The 18672-nt window shown below is 37.4% G+C and overlaps 1 protein-coding gene across 2 annotated transcripts in view; it reads right to left on the bottom strand.

Moving 5' to 3' along the window:
• Nucleotides 1-13647: 13647 nt before the first annotated feature.
• LOC101857033 (MRG/MORF4L-binding protein) overlaps nt 13648-18672 on the bottom strand; it is a 12424-nt gene continuing 7399 nt past the window's right edge. For both annotated transcript variants that reach the window (XM_035970561.1, XM_005101490.3), the window contains exons 2-4: nt 16558-16676; nt 15621-15759; nt 13648-14371 (exon numbers count right to left, since the gene is read on the bottom strand). In XM_035970561.1, the coding sequence (XP_035826454.1) occupies nt 14058-14371; nt 15621-15759; nt 16558-16656 (552 nt within the window). In that variant the 5' untranslated portion in view covers nt 16657-16676 and the 3' untranslated portion in view covers nt 13648-14057. The remainder of the gene's footprint in view (nt 14372-15620; nt 15760-16557; nt 16677-18672) is intronic.

Below are 18672 nucleotides of genomic sequence, written 5' to 3' on the forward strand. Positions count from 1 at the left end.
CAAAACTTCTGGTCATGGTCCACTACCTGTTGTTGGTTCTTGTAGAGATGATGTTGTCTGTAGCATGACTCTTGTCTTTTTCAATTCTTGGAAATATAGAAGTGTCAACTGGTGATTGTGTTAGCTTCTTCCTCATGGGGAACTCATTTGTTGTATATTTTTTTCTGTTTGCTTTTTTTTTTTTTCGGACTATCATATTCATTTCTTAGAAACGCAGCATATTTTGAAACAGCTTTCATGCATAAAAAGAAAGAGGAATATTATTTCAGTTTCGTGTTCCATCTCTGAAAAGGTAAGAGTCTTTCTCAGGTATCTTCACCTAGTGAAAAAAGAAAAAAAAGGGGACTGTTGCTGTTTTGTTGTAAAAAGAAGCAAGTTGTCGGAATTATGCATTTGTAATGACTGCACTGGGAAGATCATGTTTGTATTGTAAAAACTGTAGGGAAAAGCTCAACATTGTTCTTTGTTTATGTCATGTATGAATATTTTAATATTTCACTTGTAGGTATGCAGATTCATATTTCACAAATAGTATGTAATTTATGCTCGCGGATGTCTATGTCAAAAGCATTGAGGGGGAAAGAGTGACATGCATTTTACATGATTTCTGTGAAGTATGAAAGATAGTATACAACAACAACAACCACAACAGCACAATAGTGGTCTCTCAGCTGTGAAAAAGTGTTTAATGCCAGACCGAGGGAAGAGTCGGGATCTCTCCTACCCCTCCTGTGTAATGGGATAAAAGACCCACTGAACACACAGAGAGCTGCAGCTCCTGTCGTGGTGAATAACTCGTTTAGACATCTATTCTCAGGAACTCCTGTTTGATAGAATTTCTTCTTTTCAACTGTTTTACACTTAACTTATGTTCTACTGTCAGAGTCGCTAAATTATTTAAAATACTAATGGTATCATGTAGCTTACAGCTTTCTCTCATGTACACATCTGCGAAATGGAACCTTTTTATACTCATGCTAACGGAATAACTATGCTATAATGAACTGGCTTCTTTGCAAAGCTCTTGGCACAAATATTTGACGAGCTCCTGTTGTTTGTTTCTTTAAGTTATGACAGCCGTTCTTATTTGTATTGGCTGCTCTTGTCATGATCAACACAATTTATGTTTGTTATGTACACATTTCTTCATTTTAAGAGAAAACATTTTTGCACTATAATGATGTGGTATTTTAAGTTGGAAGGTGTGTTTGTTTTCTGAGACTGATATTTCCCACAGTAACTTCGATGTACTTGAGAATGGGTGGAAGTCAATAAAATGAATTTATCAGAATATACGGTGGAGTCTGCTTAAACCAAACATAGTTAATCGGAAAACAGCAGTAAACTGAAGAAAAATAAAATCTCCGCTTTTTTTCCTTCTTCTATATTGAAGCCTCTAAACTGAAAACGGGGCTAAACCAAAAAAAAATATATATATTTGGCGGTCCCGCTGGTTTGGTTTGAGCAGATTGGGCTGTACTCACACTTGTATCCTGTCAGCAGACTTTGTCCATTCCACTGTCTCACTGTTAGTGCTCTCCCCTGACCATTGACCACCACGGGTATGGCGAAGAGTTTTTATCATGGACGATTTCAAGTGTGGAAGAGAGAGACATTTGTGTCCTGTATATATGGTCACTTTTAAGGACAAGCAGGCTAACCCAGATTTCGGGGGTTTCCAGAAATCTTGACCTACACCAAAAGTGGGCATTGTCCTACCTATAGGAGAAGTTTGGTTTCATTGGTGTGTATATTTGATAGGTTACAGAGAAAACTCAAAGAAACTGAACAAGGGGCAAAAACTTTACCTTCGATTTTCTCAAAACAGCATTTTTCAGGATAGCCCCCTTGTGCTTAAAAGCGACTATATGTAATATGACATGAGAATTCATCTGTGAGGCTGTGCTTTACATCATTTCCAAGTGTTCAATCATTTGTTTTTCTGTTTAAAATGTGCAGTTTCATTTCGTTTGTTTTTAAGTTCAAATGAGTCATGAAGCAGAAACCTTGTCTACAGTTGATTCATTCTTTCCATTGTGTGTATGTTAGTGTGTTTTTCTTTGTGATCTTTCAAGCTTGTGTGTAAAAAATGTTCAATGTAGAGTGTCTTTGAAGTATATTCGTACAGGAGTTCTCTGTTTACTGCTTGACAGTATGGGGACAGGACACATAGTGGTTCCCACATTCCATAATTTGCAATGACGTTTTTCATTCATAAATCTGTGATAGTAATCAAACCTGCACACACCTCAGTAGAAATTCTAAATACAGCACAAATTTGCCTTGGTGTTATAGATCTAGTAAGCTTTCAGGACTATTGTTCTTTTACTTTTTTTTTTTTTTTTTTTTTTCCCCCTTAGATCCATGGAAGTGGCTTGTTTGTTTTTTTGCAATTCAAATCATTTTCACCTCTAAATAAAAGTGATTTTGGAAGGACAAAACACACTGTTATCCTTACAGCCTCCTCATGCTTGTTTCAGTTACAATGTTACATATATATATATACAATTATTACAATTACTGCACAGAATTGATTTTGGGTTAGTTTGCTTTTTTTTCCTGTCTTTTTGTTTGTTTATTTCCACTTTTGTAAAAACAATCTGTGGCTATAAGTAATCACGGTAAATACATTTTTGTTTAATGTTTCAATAGACAGGGGTCGATGAAGTCAAAGAGGTGTTTGTGCTTCTTTTTAATAAGCTGGTTGTCTTGCCTTTGTTGTTCTCTTGTTATTTTTTTTTTAAAGGGTTTTTTTTGTTTGTTTTTTGTACATTTCTCCGACAGGTTGGTAGGGTATGAGTTGTAAGACATCCAGTATTTGATTAGTGTCTTGCTATACCGTGCCCATCAACACTTCTGTCATCATTGGACTTTATGGACTGGTCGGCAAAGCAGTTGAAATTAAAAAGGGAAAAAAACTCTTGCTCACTCCCCTCCCAACACCCCCCCCCCCCCCCCCCCATTTGTGCCATGTCATTGTCCTTCGACAGATTCTGGTGTGTTGTAATGTAGTATGTCACTGTGTGCATGTTTGGGGGGTTTGTTTTTGTTTTTTTCTTCTACTACTACACATTGGGATTTTGTTGTGGTTTGAGTTGATACCGCCAGTAGAGTGCATAATTCCTATTTTGTTTGAATTTGTTTTGAGTGCTTATTTTTGTATTGGTAGTGCTTTGATTTTGATTAATAATCATGACTGCAAGCTGTATGGGCTTTACAAATTATTAGTTTCTTTATATTAATATTGTTTTGTCGTTTGAAATAAAGAATGTTGTTAAGTTTAAGATGTGACATTGGACTGAAGACTGTAGCTTTTGAATGAGACTCCCTTTCTGTCTGGTTTCAATGATTCTTGGAAAAGACTGAATGCGTCTGCTGAACCGTTCCTCAGGATATGCACTTAAAAATAGAGAGGGTTGCCCATTTCTCTCTATATTAATTATACAGTACAGTCTCATTTAGCCTATAGCGCATAGCGAAATTGGTGGAGGCACAGACATCTTTACGATATGTGTACAAATTTCTCTACATTTGGGATTTAAATACGTTGAAATATATGTGTAAGAAAACATGTAGGATCTGAAAATCTGTTGGCTATGTGCTTGCTTGACTCTAGCTTAAACTTTAAAGAACAACTGTTAAAATTATCCAAGGTCTACTGCAATATTTTTTATTTCTTGTAATTTATTTTAGAACACTTCCCATGCAATATGTATACACCTCAGATTGCTATCTAGAATTGCTTCAATAGTTTTGTTAGGCAGTGAACAAATTTGTTTCTAGATTTACAGGCTTTCAGTAGGCTACAAGTGTTTTGTTATAGTTTGTGGTACGACAGAACCGTTTACATCAAGTTAGCAGAGATAACTTTAAAACTATTTTGAAGTAGTTTTGTTTTACTCTGAGGTACCCAAGGACAGTCACTTGTTGGTGCAAATCTCTTTTCCTGGTGAAATAAGAATGCACAAACTGGAGCCTGAACCAAGCAAAGTGTCAGTGAACACTTTGTTACCCTAATTCTTTTTCTTCACTTTCCCTTCTTTTATGATGTATAGTAACTCAAGACCAGAACTGGTTTCAATTATTACTGCAGGATGCATACCTAGTGTTTGGAACACGAAAACATTGAAAATGTACATGCTACCATCATCAAATAAATCTATTTATTTTGTGGAAATTTGAAGTTGTTACTGCCAACCAGTGAAATTTAGTCAACTGAAATGTTGACGAGAGACATTCCATTAGCGCACGGAATTGCTCCATCTTCTGTACATAACAACAACACTTCAAGTATATAGTCCCACATCTCAGCCTGGAAAGTTCCGATTACTTAAAGTTAACAGATTACGTGAAAGCATTTGTCATTCGTGTAGAACTGTTCCTCATCAAGGTAATCATGTCAAAGTATGATGTAGGTGCAACCAAACTTCATTTTTATCATTTTTATCATATTGGGCAGTCTCTACTTTTTGCAGTAGGTTTATAGAGTTTTGCATGAGTTGCAAATACAGTCAAACCTGTGTAAGACGGCCACCCAGTGTCAAGGAGAAAAGTGGCCATATAAGACAGATGGCCGTCGTAGGCAGGACTGGTCAAGATGAAGAAAACAAACCATTCCCATCTGAGATCCCAATTGAAAGTAGCCGCATTGTTGTTGTTTTTGTTGTTGTTGTTGGTTCGTATTTTGTTTGTAATTTTTATTTTGTTACTGATTTTGCACAAGGGTGACAGTAAAACGAAATGTATCAGACAAGGAAGACTGAATGCCATGTTAAAACAAACACATGGGTTGCCACCACTGGGAGAACGAGCGACGCTTCTGTCACAAGTTCATGTTGACGTCCATTGTTACCTTGTTACAGACTGGGTAAACAGTGACCACTCATCTCACTTACGATTTGTGTGTGAGTTCTGGGCGGGGCTTAAGGGTTATGAGGGATCACACGCTTACCTCACCAGCAGCTGAAAATTGGTACCTATTGGTCAACAGTGGGAGGGGCCTACCTAACAACAACGACAGGTGATTGAATTATGACGGCTTGCCCACAACGCCAGGGGCCAGTGCACAATTTATGACAAAACGTAATGGAGTCACTTAGGTGGCCGTCTAAGACTGGTGTTATTGCTTTGTGTGATAGGGGTTGTGTGTTAAATTATGGTGGCCAAGGCCGCATTGGACAGGTGCCCGTTTTACACAGTTAAATTATATCGCAAAAACACAAGGGGGGGGAATGGAAAGTGGCCGTCAGGGCAGGTTTGACTGTACATCCTCTATTTAAAAAAGAAGTAACATACTGCTACTCTTTAACAGGCCTTTCTTTCAAACTTGCATCTGGTTGTGTTTCTTCCTCCTCGATATTTTGGTGCAATTTTCTCTGGCATTGCACATCCACTGTCAATATTTTTTCTTGGGCTTTTGGAATACTTTGTATATGGAGTTTATTTGCATAACCTGCATTTGTTCCCAGAGTCTCAGTTAAGATGCATTTCTGTGAACCGATTCAGTTTTTCTCACAAACTGTTGAAATTCTATCAGAAATGATGAATTTTTTCTGTTAAAGTTTTAAAATTTTCATTTTCTCAAGAGTTTTATGTACCCTATTTCTAATGTGTATTTCCATAGTGAGGTCACTTATTTAAAGTAGGCTACTTTTTTTTTTTTTACTATTAACAAAAGTGTTTGGCATTGAATATTAAGCCAAGTCAAAAGTTGTTAAAATTTGTGCAAGAAATGTACTACAATGTCTTTATTCATGTTATGTTGCTGAGTGATGACAATGTCACGGCAAATCTTTGTCATTGTAGATAGAACTGTATTAACATGATATTTTGATCTAAATGTGTCTGTTGAGATTTTCACACCATCGTAAGTAAATGTATTATAACATACCATATGTACAAAAAAATGAATAAATGCTGGAAAGTGTCATGAATGTGTTTACTTCACTCTTTACTATTGTTCCTTGAGACTCTAGTGCTGTACACTGCACCATTGCTCAAATAGCCAATTCGTCGCTTTTAAGGACAACCGGGCTAACCCAGATTTCGGGGGTTTCCAGCAATCTTGACCTACACCAAATGTGAGCATTGCCCTTCCTATGGGAGAAGTTTGGTATCATTGGTGTGTATATTTGTTTGGTTATAGAGAAAACTCTCCTTGCCTTTTAAAGAAATTAAACAAGGGGCAAAAACTTTACCTTTGCTTTTCTCAAAACAGCCTTTTTCGGGATAGCCCGCTTGTGCTTAAAAGCGACCTATTACCATGTAACATTTTTGTTAATTGAGTAACTTTAATAACCCACGAAATACGGTACTATGCAAGTTATTTCCCAGCAGATAATCCCGGTACACAAATGTGCTGGTACCCCGTTAGATGGGGATGAGGAGACAAATATTTCATGATGAGGAGAGATGAGAAATAAAATCATATCATTGCATATGGATTATTAGAACTCAAATTTCTACTTTTTCGCAATTGCGAGGAAGCAATCAAGCCACCATTTTAACCCTATCCTTACGTCGTGTTTTACTATCATATCCATACAACGTGGGGAACTCTGTGCCACCACTTTTCAAAGAGGAAATTTACTCGTTAATCAGATTCGTACGCTTTGCATAGCAGTCTGTCAAAAAATTATTTTTTTTAAATACTGAAAGTTTCAAAGAGATCTTCGTACTAGAAGTATTCGGAAATGTGAAAAATACAACCCCGGGGGTACAAAATGACCCTAGGGCGTACAGATCTGCAAAGATCTAATTCTGTTAGTTCAGGTGCACTAGAGAAATGGGAAAAAGGACATTTTTTGGTATGTTAGTGGACTATCCAGCCAAAAGAGGAAACACTGAAAGAAGCCCAGATGGGATGCTGACTTAAATGAATAATTGTGAGGCAGTGTGGTGAAATCAGGCGCTCATCTAAATAATGACATCCGAGAAATCTGCATTTTCCCGCAAGTTTGGAAATATTTTCAAATTTAAAAAAATATATATTTTGGTAAGTGTTTTACGGCGCTCGCAACTGTCTAAGGTCATAGGAGCTCGCGGGACACAACTAACTTTTCCAGTTGGTAGGAAACTTTGAATTTTGCCTGGGTGGCAGCCGAAGCCTACTCTATTGATTTTAGACCTCCAAGGGATCTTTCACGTGCGCAACTTGCACAGGGACCTTCGAGACTTTTCGCCCTTGTAGATGTTTCTTACCAGAAGATTAGGGGTGTGGCTGAAAGACTGCAGTAAGAAGGAACCAAGGAGTAGCAGTAGAAAGGCTGCAGAAAGAGTTAGGAGCCCAGAGGAGGGCAAAGGAGGTGAGGGAAGAAAGTGGAAACGAAAGCAGATGATAGAACATTGCTAGAGAGCAGGAAAGGAGGTGAAAGGAGACAATTTTTAGAGAAGAAAATTTTTCGGTCGCTACCCGGATTCGAACCCAGAACCTTTGAATGAGAGGCGAACACCTAAACCTCTCAGCCACAAGAGCCCCCTTTTTTTTATGGCTCAACACCTTGTGACTTGTGGGCCTATGTCAATTCAAAAACATTTTTATGAGTGTATTTTGTGGAAAAACATTGATTAAAGGCACAAGAAATGTGAATTTGCAGTTTCCAAGGACTCTTAAGCTATGGAAGTCGTCAAACTTTGACAGCCAGTTTTTCATTAATTTTACTTCAAAAACCAGGCGACCCAATCTCCTTCAATCGCAAATATCTCGATTTCTCTTCGAGATAAATGGATTTTTTTTTCATTGAAAGCAAGGCAAATGAGCAACCAATAACTACTTATGCCCAAAAATTGACGTGCGCCTGATTCCATTGCGTTGCGACACAATTAGGTTGTACCAAATGCAGTTTCTGTGACACTTGAATTGACATAAAGGTTTTGAACATCTTACACAAACAGGGTAGACCCGTAGAAACTTATTTTGAAAAGCTGAAAAGGTGGGTGACGACAGGGAAACACCATGATAATGAAGGGTTTTTGAGAGCATATGAATGGAGAACCATGCTCGCCGATGTCTATCTGACACTTATGAGTGGACTATCATATGAAACTCGGGCATAACTTTTTACATGTGGTGGCTCCCGAAAGAGGTCTTTTTTCACGGCTGCTAAAGAAACCGGTAGGATCTACTTAGTAAGTGAAATTGCATGGAAATTTCATTGTGACAAGTGGATGATGTTCATGAATTGACATGTAGGTAGCAAGTCACTTTCATTAACTTCCAGTTCCAGTGACACCTGATATATAATTTTTTTTAACTTCTTTTTTTCAACAATTTTTCTACAATGTCAGCACTGGGTATTCATCTCTCCAATTTCTCTACAATATCAGCACTGAGTACTCATCTCTCCAACTTGGACACACCTGCATCAGTGGTGTAGCAGTTAGGCGCTTCACTGGCGACACAGGAGACCTGATTTAGATTCCTAAGTGAGGAATTTTTACAGAGTTTCTCTTGGTGTCTTTCTGCTGGGATGTTGTATCCTTCTCAGCCTGTGTTGACTCTGAAAGGCAGGGTCGAAAGCCTGCCTCTTAAATGTTCTAAATTGTGTTGATGGAGGCATTTAAGTTTTAGTTTTAGTATAGGTTTTACCGCGCTCGCAACTGCATAAGGTCATATGAGAGTCAGAAAATTAGAGGTGTTACAAGAGAGTAACAAACATAAAAAAGAAGAAGGGGAGATAAGGACGATAGATGTTTGATAGGAAAAAAGAAGCAAACCACACCAAAGCACCCGCCAACCACCCAGGGAAGCATTTAACACAAAAATTGTTTTTAACTCAGACACAAACATTCTTCCATCAACATAAAAGCCAGACTTGCCAAAGCCAAAATAAAATACAGCAATTTTCTTTATTTGTCACCACCATCTCAACACAATGTTTTGCAGTACTGTAGCAAATAAGAATTAAAATTACAAAATAAAGTAGGAAACATATATGAGCATGATGTCTCACTTTCTCACATCATAAAAATGTTTTACATTAACCATGTCTCCAAATCTATTCTACATTACCAACAAATTCGTCATAATATTATAATAAACACTGTATCTTAAAGTGAAGCATATGCACACTAATTTTCTTTTCTCTAGCTATAAAGGTCCTCTTAACTTGAGAAAAAAGGTCATTATCTACCCACATATCATTTCCTTTAACTTCTCATATATGCTTTGGTCTCAGTAACTGAAAGAAAGAAGAGAAGCAATTACCAAATTCTTCAAATCATTCACTCTGTGTAGGCCTATTCAAATGACATTTTAAACTCTTTCAATTGATCGCTTTTAAGGACAAGTAGGCCAACCCAGATTTCAGGGGTTTCCAGAAATCTTGACCTACACCAAAAGTCTGTCCCTGTGGTTTTATGCACCCAGCATAATTTAACAAAATTTGATCATTTTTGGCATAATTTCTGATTATTTTCCTTTAACATTCTTTGTTAAAAAAATCAGAATCGCATAATTTCACATTTTTTGGGCTCAGGTTACATAATTTCAGAATTTTGCTTGCATAAAACGACAGGGACAGAAAAGTGGGCATTGCTCTACCTATAGACTATGGGCTACTGGAACCCCCCCTCCCCCCTCCCTGGGGATTTTTGCTCACTATGATTTTCTGAAAGAGCACACTCAGGACTATGCACAAAAAAAGTTGGCACCAAAATGTTGGCAATCTGCGGAGTTATTGCCCCTGAATTGTCGAAAATTGAGCAAATTAACTTTTTTTTTTAATTCACTTTTTTAGTTGGTATTCTGATTTTCTTTTAATTGAGACTAAAGTTGGCGTTGTGGGTTAAAGAAAAACAGTTATACTGAACATTTTGTGGTAGTTATTTACATAGCTTATAGAGAAAAAAATAATGTTTTAAGTCCGTTTTCTCTAAAAATTGAAAACAGCCGCACAAAGTTAGCGTAACATACTCCCTGCTGGGTATTACACAACAAAGGAAAAGCTACACATGCAAAACATTTAGTTCAACAGAAAATCAGTACAATGCAGAGTTACAGACAGGCCTTAGCAATGCAGATGGATATTGGCTATTTGTGTACATGATGTATTATATTGAGTTGTCTCGTACAAAGAAATTTATATAATTGACAAAAAGATTATAGCATCTAGAAATTGACTTGCATAGAGCATAATATGTAACAGAAGTGAGTTGTTTGGGTGCTAGTTATCCAAATGTTATACTGTAAGTCAGTTGGTGTTGCATGTAAAGTCTTATTTAGATGCTTTCTATGTCATCAGTTCATCTTCACTGCTGTCACTTCCAGAATCTGAAATCTCATCTTCTTCATCACATATGATAGAGGAGATGGTTTTCATCTTTGTCTTCCTCTTGTTCTGTATCTGATCCTGACAAAATATCAACCAATTGTTGAGGGACCAAGTCTTTGCACCACTCCACTGAGAGCACTCCACCATTATCTCTCTTCCAACCATGATCTTGCGGATCAGGTACATTTGTATTAATGGTTGAGCAGATGTGCTTGCTTCCATATTGAAGTTTAATACTATTAATAGTTTACGCCTAGGATGTCAGCTTCAGGGCTTCTCTCGCATGGTGTCAAATCCATCAAAGCATGACAGTAAGCTTTGACCTTTTGCCATGTACTTTAGCCTTACAAGGTCATGATGAAACTTGTTAGCGCTAGAGTAAGCTGATTTTCCGTACAAGTGACTAACAAACTTTTCCAGATTAGAAAACAGTTCTGAAGAAACAGTTTCAGATGTTCCTAGCTCCTTGAATGAAACAGCAAACTCTGGGTGCCTGTGGAGAATGGTGAGCGGCTTCACCTTTCCTCTCTAGACAAAATCGCTAGACTCCTTACATCCAAAGAATGCATGGAGTCCAAGAATAGAATCCTGTAAATGTGTTTCCATTTTGTAACAGAGAGTCTGAATGTGTAGACATATTCTTCTTTTTCCCAACCCGTGTCAAAATTCAAACTGTGTGTGAAATGTTGAACAAATGCAATCATCAGTAGAAAGACATCAGTGTCTGGGGACCGAATAATGATGTCTGTTTTTGGAGTAGCAATGTTCTGATCAGAGAAGATGGCATGCACGATCAGCAGTGTGTCTGCTTCCTCATGGCTGGAGGGTTACTCTGGAACAGGTCTTGAGTCTGTAGTCTTTCCATCACTGCTACTGAGGACAAAGCACTGTTGGTCACTTGCAAAGTATATTTCTCTGTTCAGCAACATCATTGCATAACAATCTTGTTGCCATACATAATAAAGTAAGAACTGTGTCAGTTGCCTTTTGTTTTCATTATTCATATGGAGCACTTTGAAATCTTTGATAATCTGTTTGTGATCAAGGTGGGTTCCACCTTAGAATTGATAAAACACGGGTCAAGCTGTTTTTTTGGAATATGGATTGATCCTTTCTTTGTTCTGTCAACCTCTGGTGTCGGCTGGGGAATGTATGGCTGCTCTTTGATTTCTCCTATGACTATTCCATGAGTTGAATGTGTGGATCCAGTTCCCGATAAAGTTTCCTCATTCAAGTCAAAATTGTCCCAACAGAAGTGAGTGATGAGGTTGTTGTCAGGCATGATGGATGGGGCCAAACTACCTGAAGAAAGCTGTATACTGTCACACATGGCAGTTTCCACTTCTGAGAGAAATGAGTGGGATACAGAATGTCCATGCCGGTTTAAGATATTGATCAGCTGAGTGTTTCCAGTTGGATGACGGACACAAATACCAATCATAATATGTTAAGGCTTTTTCCATTCCCCTTTCATCACATTGTAGCATATGTCCTGACCTGTAGAAACAACTCTCCTGTGGCATCTTGTTGACTGTGCTTTTCCATTCTTAGAGTAAAGAAAGGAAAGAAATATTGTACATACTTGTGGAATCTGCAAAGTTTCTGTGCGCAGATCTGTGTCTGCTGAAAGCCAAGGTAACTTTTCACTTTTCACTTTCATTGCATCCATCAAGAACAGGTCGTCGTATCACCTTTGCCACTTCTATAACAAGTCTCTTCAGAGGTTACATTTTCAAAGGCAACTCCGACAGCCTGCCCAGTTGAAATTTCATCAGAGTACACGAGATCACTTGTCCCAGAATATCTCTGCCAGAAGTTGATCCTGGACTTGAAATGCTTCACAAGTTTCTCCTCAACTTATATGTCTTGTAGTACTTGTAAAACTCTGGATGATTTGTTTGCATGAAAGTGCAATACATCTCTTTCAAAAGACTAATCCTAACAACAAGGGCCAGCGCAGTGACATGTTCTTCCACAAACTGACGGACGTGCTGAAAAGCCTTGGAGTGGGCTTTTTCCTCTGCAGCTGGAGCTTTCTTTCTTTCTTCAGCTTCTGCCTTTTCTTCTCCAGAACAGTATTTAGATGTATAAGCTTGTGAACATCGATACTCCTTACGTGTGAAAGCTTTTCTACATGGTTCATGATACCATGCCTCTTGGGCAATAAGAACAGCATTTTCAATTTGGCCCCGAAGTTTTGATTCAGTTTTCCTGTTTACAGCTTCTTTTACAGAGGCTTCAGATGTTCTGTTAACATATTTGACAAGTTTATGAACTTTCTTGGTTCCCATGCTGTCATGTGTCCATTCAGTAGTCTTTTCACAGAAAAGGCATTAAATGGGCAAGAGGCGTGTTGAAAACGATTGCTTTACCTTTTTCCTAGTGGAGCAAGACCCTTCTTGTGCTGATTTGTCAGACTCTCCTGATGAATGCCTTTTTCTTAGACTCCTCAAATTGATGAATGTATTGTAGCAGTAATCATGAAACCCATGTTGAGCAGTCAAACTCAGTCGGTATTCTTTCACAAACTGAGGATAGTCTATCACTGTCAGTTTCTGCAAGGCACCTTTGTGTTTTTGATTTTTGAATGGTGTCCCAGTGTCTCTCAGTGAGGGGTTTTATTTCATCATGGCCTTTGAAGTTATAGTTATGCACTGCACATGTCCTTTCTTCAATCTGTTCTTTCTATATCTGAGACAAAAGTACTCATGCCGCCTTTTTGACGTTTTTAAAATGACGCGCGGCAGTTTTGTATTTTTTCAATATAGCAATAGCAGGGGTCATAACTCCTTAACTCATATTTATTTTGCACACAATCCTTCTCATTTTGTGCCTCAAACTTTGAGTCAAAGTGTGTACCTATCAGAAAACTATTGTATCAAGTTAAAGAAGATTTGAAGCAATGGAATTAATCATTTCTATAGATTTTGAGAAATTAGCCTTTGAATTTTCTTTTTTCCTCTTTGCACCTTGTAATTAATTAGAAAAATTTTTTTTTTACAACACTTACATCATCTTACAATATTTGAGTTTTACATCATATGAAAGTACACATTTTTGGCTTCACAGAGAACCCCAAAATAAAAATCAAGTATTTTCTTAATTTCTGAACAATCAAGGGCCGTAACTCTGTAGATTGCCAACATTTTGGTGCAAACTTTTTTTTGGGAAGTCCCTAGGTCCTACCCTTTCAGAAAATCATGGTGGCGAAAAATCCCCAGGGGGAGGGAGGTTCACTCCCAGTAGCCCATAGCCTACTATAGGAGAAGTTTGGTTTCATTGGTGGGTATATTTAATTTGTTTGGTTATAGACAAAACTCTCCTTGTATTTTGAAGAAACTGAACAAGGGGCAAAAACTTTACCTTCGATTTTCTAAAAAAAACAGCATTTTTCGGGATAGCCTTGTTGTGCATAAAAGCGACCAATTATATTATAGAGGTCTACTTTTCCCAAGCCTAGTCAAACAATGTTTCAAATTGAGGAAAGTACCAAGAGATATTTCATAGCGTTGTATCCCATTGGACAGCTGGCCTTGAAAACTTTAAAATACCCTTCATAACCATCTCTTTTGAACCACCGTAATCCCTCCAGATTAGCAATTTGCATCTAAAATAACATCATTTACTTTCTTTCCCTCTTTTTCTCAACTAGCTTTCAACTCCTTTGATCATTATCCATTCACTCAAAAACATCCACACTTCACACATACAGAATCTAAAGAAACATCATAAACATCATTACATAATACATACTCCATACATGCACAGAAAACACTACATGCGATGCTATCTCCGTCTTTTCTGAGGGGGTTCTGTCGGTGTGGCAGGACTGCTGTTGGATGAGGGCGTGTTGCGGGTCCGTTTGGTCCTTTTTGGCGACGGCCCTGGAGTGTTGGAACCCGAGGAATGATGGGAGGACTTACTGCTCGAACTGTGGCTGGATTTGTGCTCTCCCCTGCTCGATGATGAGCCGGACTTACTGTCGTGTTTACTGGATGAGGACGAAGACTTGCTGTCAGATTTGGAGTCAGACTTTGAAGAATGTGATGATGACTTTGAATCTTGTTTTCCAGATTTTGAGGAACTTTTTGTCTGCGAAGCTGAAATCAGAAAACATTTCACTAACAAAATTAGGTCTGGAACATTAACACAAGAAATCATCATCATCAATGCCTCTCACCCCTGGCAGGGTACAGGCCACATACAAGTAACACAAGAAATATCTATGACATATTATCTCAAAATAAAAATATGCAATGCAAATGTCAAAGAAAAGACTTATAAATTCACATTTCAATGACAATTTTTTAAGGAGACAAACCAGCAATATAAACATTTGTGTTGAGACTTTTGTAAACTTTTATGTTAGAAGCATCAACTCTAGATCTAGCTGTAGGTGATGTGAAAAATTATCAAGAATATAATGGTCATATATGTTCAAAAGCACTATTATTCAGCAAACATAATTTTGCATTGCCAGTGAGCACTGGGCACGTGCAAGTGTGAGTCAGTGTGCTGAGACTGCAAAAGATTGTTTTCCTTCACCTCTTCCTGGCTTGTCAATCAAAGACAAGTACCGCACAAAACCTGTGCAAAGCAGGAAACTATATCTCTTCAAAGCAGATGCAGCATAATTCACTCTCTCTTGAAAAGTCTGCTGGTCAATTTCATTTTCACTTTAATTCAAATTCAAAAGAATGAAAGCACCTCCAGTTTACCGATATAGAGTACTAAAACTTTGGCTCCTTTTCTATGAAAATAGTGCAGGAAGAGTTCAAATATACCCTTCCTGACTCAACATCTAGAAAATACTCAAAGGTGTGTACCTTATAGGCTGATTCGCTACAAATCAAAAACTAATTTGATTCTGTCCATAACAAAACCTTAAAAACAAATGTTCTCATCTGAACTAGCCCTCCCTTTATCCAAAGAGTTTTTCTGGGGCCTGAACCACAGAAAGCTAAACTTGTGAAAGGAAGAATTTAATTCCTTCCCTTAAAATTCCTGCTCACACTAATTTTTAGCTGCATAAATACTTTACTTTCTATTTCCACGTGAGCTGCAATCCAGTTCCACCTTCCCTAACAGACAACCACCTATAAGCTACATATGACCACTACATCCCTTGCCTTTTTTTCTGTAATGACATAGTATAGATTGTAAAGTGCATAAAGCTTGCTGTTGAGGAGGGATTTGTGCTACGCAAATGCTATCTATCTATTATTATTATTATATATGATGTCCATCTGTTTAAAACAACCACTATTGTCCTCAACAATGGTGGCAATCTTGAAAAATTTTGACTAATCGACATGCAATGCAGACAAGTTTAACAGCTGAATGACTCACTTTCAGTTTTAGCTGTTTCTGCAGGAGTATTTATGTACGAGGTCCTGGGAAAACTCTTCTCACACAGGTCCACCAGGTCACTTTCACGGAGTCCAAATTCACCATTCTTATTTGGAAACGGCACAATTTCAGACTCGTTCTGAAAAGAGAAAAAAAAACCCATTTCAGTATCTCAATACATAAAAAAGAATGGGTTTTTTTTTTCCAATCTCTGTCCACTAGGCTTTCATAGTGTAGACAAGAAAAGAAAACATCTTTATTCATAAAAATTCAGATATCAGCCACAAAGCAACAAATAAAAACTTGACAATATATATACTATTAACTATAAACTGACCATTCGAGTACTGAGAGGACTCCACTTTCTAAAATTCTGCTATGAAATAACGAAGGGATACAAACAGACACATATCCAGCAAGTAAAATTCCCCAAAGCTGACAAATATTTGAAAAATAGGTATATATCTCTTGTGCTGTTGGCAATCTGAATTCATACCTCACTCACTTCTTACTTCAAAATTCTGCCTCTACATGGTCAACTAAAATTAAATAATTGGGATGACCATCTCAGGTCGTAACGTTAACTCTGGTCTTTGGTGGGCACCCAAACATAGTCTGCACCAACTGACACTACTTTCATCAGTGTTGCTAGGGCCACACCCTGATAAAATTAAAACATTCCTTGTTATGCTAACATGCAAACAAACTGAACTAAAAATACGGGAGTTATAATTACATAACTAACTCAGCAAAAGCTGAATGTGGAACACATGCAGTATCAAAGATTGAGGAAGTTGAGACTCAAGAATTGGAAGCATGAAAAAATTGGTGTGATCCCCAATACAAGAATCTGGCATTTTGATGAGAATCTTAAATGATGGTCTTTTTCCCATCCCCATTAAGTCTGGTAAATTCAAACATACTATCTTCGACTTACCAAAGCTTGCAAGTCGTACAGTGTTGAGAGATGTGTCCACACATCCTTTGACGAGAGCTTTTTGTGGCTTGAAATGAGACGATCATGAACTGAAATCATCTGAAAGTGTCGGTTTACACCTACAAACAGAAGAAGAAAAGAATATATATTAGCATTGAGGATACAGTAAAATTTGAAGACAGTGATGTCAAAGGACTTTTATTAAAAACTTTGTGGTTGACCATCAAGTGGACTGACACCAAAGAAATTTTCTTTCCCCCTCACTTCCTGTGTGCAGCAGGTGGTGAAGTGAGAGAGTGCCTTTCTTTTGCAGGACAGGATCTTAGTCTACAAAACACGTATTGTGTGACGAGTATTGACAAAACGGTGGACTACTCAGCTATGGTGTGTGTGTGTGGGGGGGGGGGGCAGAAAGAGAGAGAGTAAGCCGAGAGGTATGATGAAATGACGAAATGACCAAAATTCTTCCCGTTGCTAAGCAAATCTGCTGGAATTATTTGTGTTAAGATAAGTTGCACAGAATAAACTGGGGATTTTAAATCCTTTCGTATTAACAGGAAATTCAAGCTACAATTGTTCATGCCACACTAAACAGAATCTAACTTTTAAATTTAAGTTGTTAAGTCGTTAGTTGTTATAAGTAATACCTGTGTCTAAGAAAAAGAGGACTCATTTAAACACCAATATATATCTCAGTCATGTTTGGATAAATTTCAACAAAACTTTGTCCAAATAAGTCTTTAAAATGCTACCCAAAATAGAGTAAAACACAAAATAACTTCTAAAAAATCAACCTCCACCTTCTTTAAGTTTATTTGGCCATGTCGATTCAAAATAAATTAGTTCTTTAATTTTAATGCACAAATGCAATGAATACACACATTTTCATTTGGTTGATTTTTAAGAAATTGGCATTTTTAAACACAAATATTTAGCTGAGATTTTTTTAAGTTGAAATTTCTTGAACAGCCTGTCCAACAGCACTCTGTCAATTTTCTTCATTTGATAAATTTGACATCCTCTAAATAAACTTTATTTGATCAATGTTTTGTTGAAATTGGTGCAATGATGACCGAATCATTACCCTTTAGATGGGTCCTCTTTTTTCCTTTTAGACATACAACTATAGCTTGTTCACTTTTGTCTCACTGCCCTTAAAATAAGGTTAAATGAAATTGAACTCTGTTTTATTATCTTCTCTGACCTTTCCATGGGTCTAAAAATTGGATGACCTAGAGAATTTAAAAGCCCATTCATAAAGGTCATTGCAAGCTAGATTCTAGGTTCTGAGACGTTTTCTATTAACCTGAAGAGGGTAAAAAATAATAGGGGATTTACAGCATACACTTTTTGTTTTGTCGCAGGCCTGCAGAAGTACCATGCAAAGTTTCAAGGGCAATGATAAAGTTAATAAATTAACTAGAATTGTTTTTACGGAGACAGACGAAGTCAAAATTGAACAAGCTATGGTGTGTGAGGCCTTAATAAACTATATATGGGCCTAACTAGGAAATTTAATACCCTACAACAACTAAACATTATACTTTCACTACCATCTCATTATCTCCTGCTCAGATATTGTATACATAGCCGTTATAGATTTTTAATAGCCCTTTTCTTGTTTCTTTTTATTCACTTTACTACATGAATATCGACTTTCGGCGTACTTCAAATTAACGATTTTTAAAAAATTAAAATATAGGCTCTATTTGAAATTTGATGCTCGTTTTTATTCGACAAACTACTAGATCTATATCACACTGTCTGAGCCTAATTGCATAGCGGTCCATATATGTACGGGGACAGAATCAAAGAGAATTAAAGCAAAAATTTAACACCACTACTAACTACTAACACTACTTTAACTTTTATTTAGTCTATACTATACTACTCTACTAGACCTACTTAACTAAGGGGGAGCACAAAGAGAATGCTTGCTCACGATAAAAGCGACCACGATGGAAGCGCTTGAAAAGTTGTTTAAGATTTGCTTCTTGTTGCCCACAAAAAGCATGCTTGCTTTATCGTGCCAGAGATATCAGGCGACACTTGGAAAGTGTAAAGAATCTAAAGTTCATTCTTTCTCGTAAGTAAGCGTGTACTTGGTGCCGCCCC

The sequence above is a fragment of the Aplysia californica genome, unplaced genomic scaffold (assembly GCF_000002075.1).
Source record: "Aplysia californica isolate F4 #8 unplaced genomic scaffold, AplCal3.0 scaffold00285, whole genome shotgun sequence".
NCBI lineage: Eukaryota > Metazoa > Mollusca > Gastropoda > Aplysiida > Aplysiidae > Aplysia > Aplysia californica.